This window comes from Gallinula chloropus (assembly GCF_964237585.1).
Source record: "Gallinula chloropus genome assembly, chromosome: 11".
NCBI classification, from domain to species: Eukaryota; Metazoa; Chordata; class Aves; order Gruiformes; family Rallidae; genus Gallinula; species Gallinula chloropus.
Genome location: NC_140096.1, coordinates 8,295,966 through 8,297,612, shown reverse-complemented (window position 1 = coordinate 8,297,612; position 1,647 = coordinate 8,295,966). Strand labels below are relative to the sequence as shown.

The 1,647-nt window shown below is 46.8% G+C and overlaps 1 protein-coding gene across 1 annotated transcript; it reads right to left on the bottom strand.

The window, feature by feature from the left end:
- Positions 1-248: 248 nt before the first annotated feature.
- Positions 249-1,647, bottom strand: AGTR2 (angiotensin II receptor type 2; the record flags this gene model as incomplete). Its single annotated transcript, XM_084269186.1, has 1 exon — positions 249-1,647. One exon carries the CDS (start codon positions 1,645-1,647, stop codon positions 541-543), a length of 1,107 nt encoding a protein of 368 aa, XP_084125312.1. The 3' UTR covers positions 249-540.

The following is a 1,647-nucleotide window of genomic DNA, read 5'->3' as shown; positions in this document are numbered from 1 at the left end:
GAATCCCCTCCTGCCTCCAGCAGCTTAAGGAAACGTGTCTCTACCTGTCCTCAGAACCCCACGTCTAAGGAAGTAGGAGGTGTATTTGAAGCATTTTACACATACTTTATATATAAATGTAAAATAAAGGTCAAATATCTTCTTACACATAGGTACAGAAGTATCTGCACTTTTTTATTTAGACTTTCTCTGGTGAGAATCTCTTAGAAAGTCAGTTTAGGGTATAACATTAAGCACGTACACAGTTGCAGCTATTGTGTAACGGTCCATCGATACATTTTATCTTTCTGTGTTCCACTGAACACTCCCCTGATCTCAACTAAGCACAAGCCGATATTTAAAATGCCATCAATATATTTATTTCTCAGAATCTTCCCTCCGTGTGAAACAAATAAATCCCTATGTATAAGAAAACCAGTCTCTCCTTCAAACAGCTGGTGAGTGAATGAGCAGAAAGTGACCAGGAGCGGAGTGCCACCACTGCAGTGACAGCCACTGCACCATCACCCCACATCATGCCCCTGTGCCTACAACAAGGACTCAGGCCCCCCTTTCCTGCGCCAAAGGGGTCTCAGCATCTCTGAAGCAGCTCCCTTTCCTCAAAGAAGAGCTCTCTTGGTGGCTGTTGAACTGATAAACTCGTCGCTTAAACAAGCGGTGGAGCCTCTGCTGGAACTGGTTCCCAATAAAGCAGTACAGCAGAGGATTGGTGCAGCTGTTGGCGAATGCCATGCAGATGCCGAACGGCAGCGCTGCGTCAATGACGCCCGTCACGTCACAGCTGTTGATGACGTTCATATGAGCCAAGGCATCCAAAAACGTTAAAATGTGGAACGGGAGCCAGGAGATTAAGAAGGCCACAACCACAGCAGCCACCAGCTTTAAAACTTTGTCCCTCTTCTGCTTCTTTTTCCCAAAGTCCTGTGCTTTGAGCAAGTGCCTCCTGATCCAGATGTAGCACGTGGTGATCACTGTCAAGGGGATGAAGAAGCCGAGTGCATTTTTCAGGAAAGCTGTTGCCACGGACCATTTTGCAAAGTTCTCATGAGGAAAGGCCATAATGCAAGCGTTGACCCCCAAGGTTTCAATGTAGTGAGTGTCACGGAAGTAAAAAGTTGGGAGGGAGGACAAGGAGGCAAGAGCCCACACAACCAAGGCTATAAAATAAGCCTGTTGCCGAGTTCTTCTTTGAGAGCGAATGGGATGGACAATAGCATGGTACCGGTCCATGCTCATACATGTAATGAAAAATATACTGGCAAACATGTTCAAACACAGGATAGAACTGGAGATTTTGCACATGAGAGACCCAAAGAGCCAGTTGTACCCCTGCGCGTAGTAGGCAGCCCAGAAGGGAAGGGTGGCGAGGCACAGCAAATCAGCCATGGCCAGGTTGAAAATGTAGATGTTAGCAACTGTTTTTGTGCCACTGTGACGACAAAGCACCACAACCACCACACTGTTGCCAACCAACCCTAGAACAAAAACCACAGAGAAGAGTGCTGGAATTACTGAAAACTGGTAATCTGAAGAGGTAAGTGGGCAGGGAGGGGGTGAGCACAACAAAGATGATGAGTTTGTCAGTGCTGTATAGAGGACTTGGAGAGTTTCTCTGGTGGGAATGACCAAGGAGTAGTTGCTCTGCAT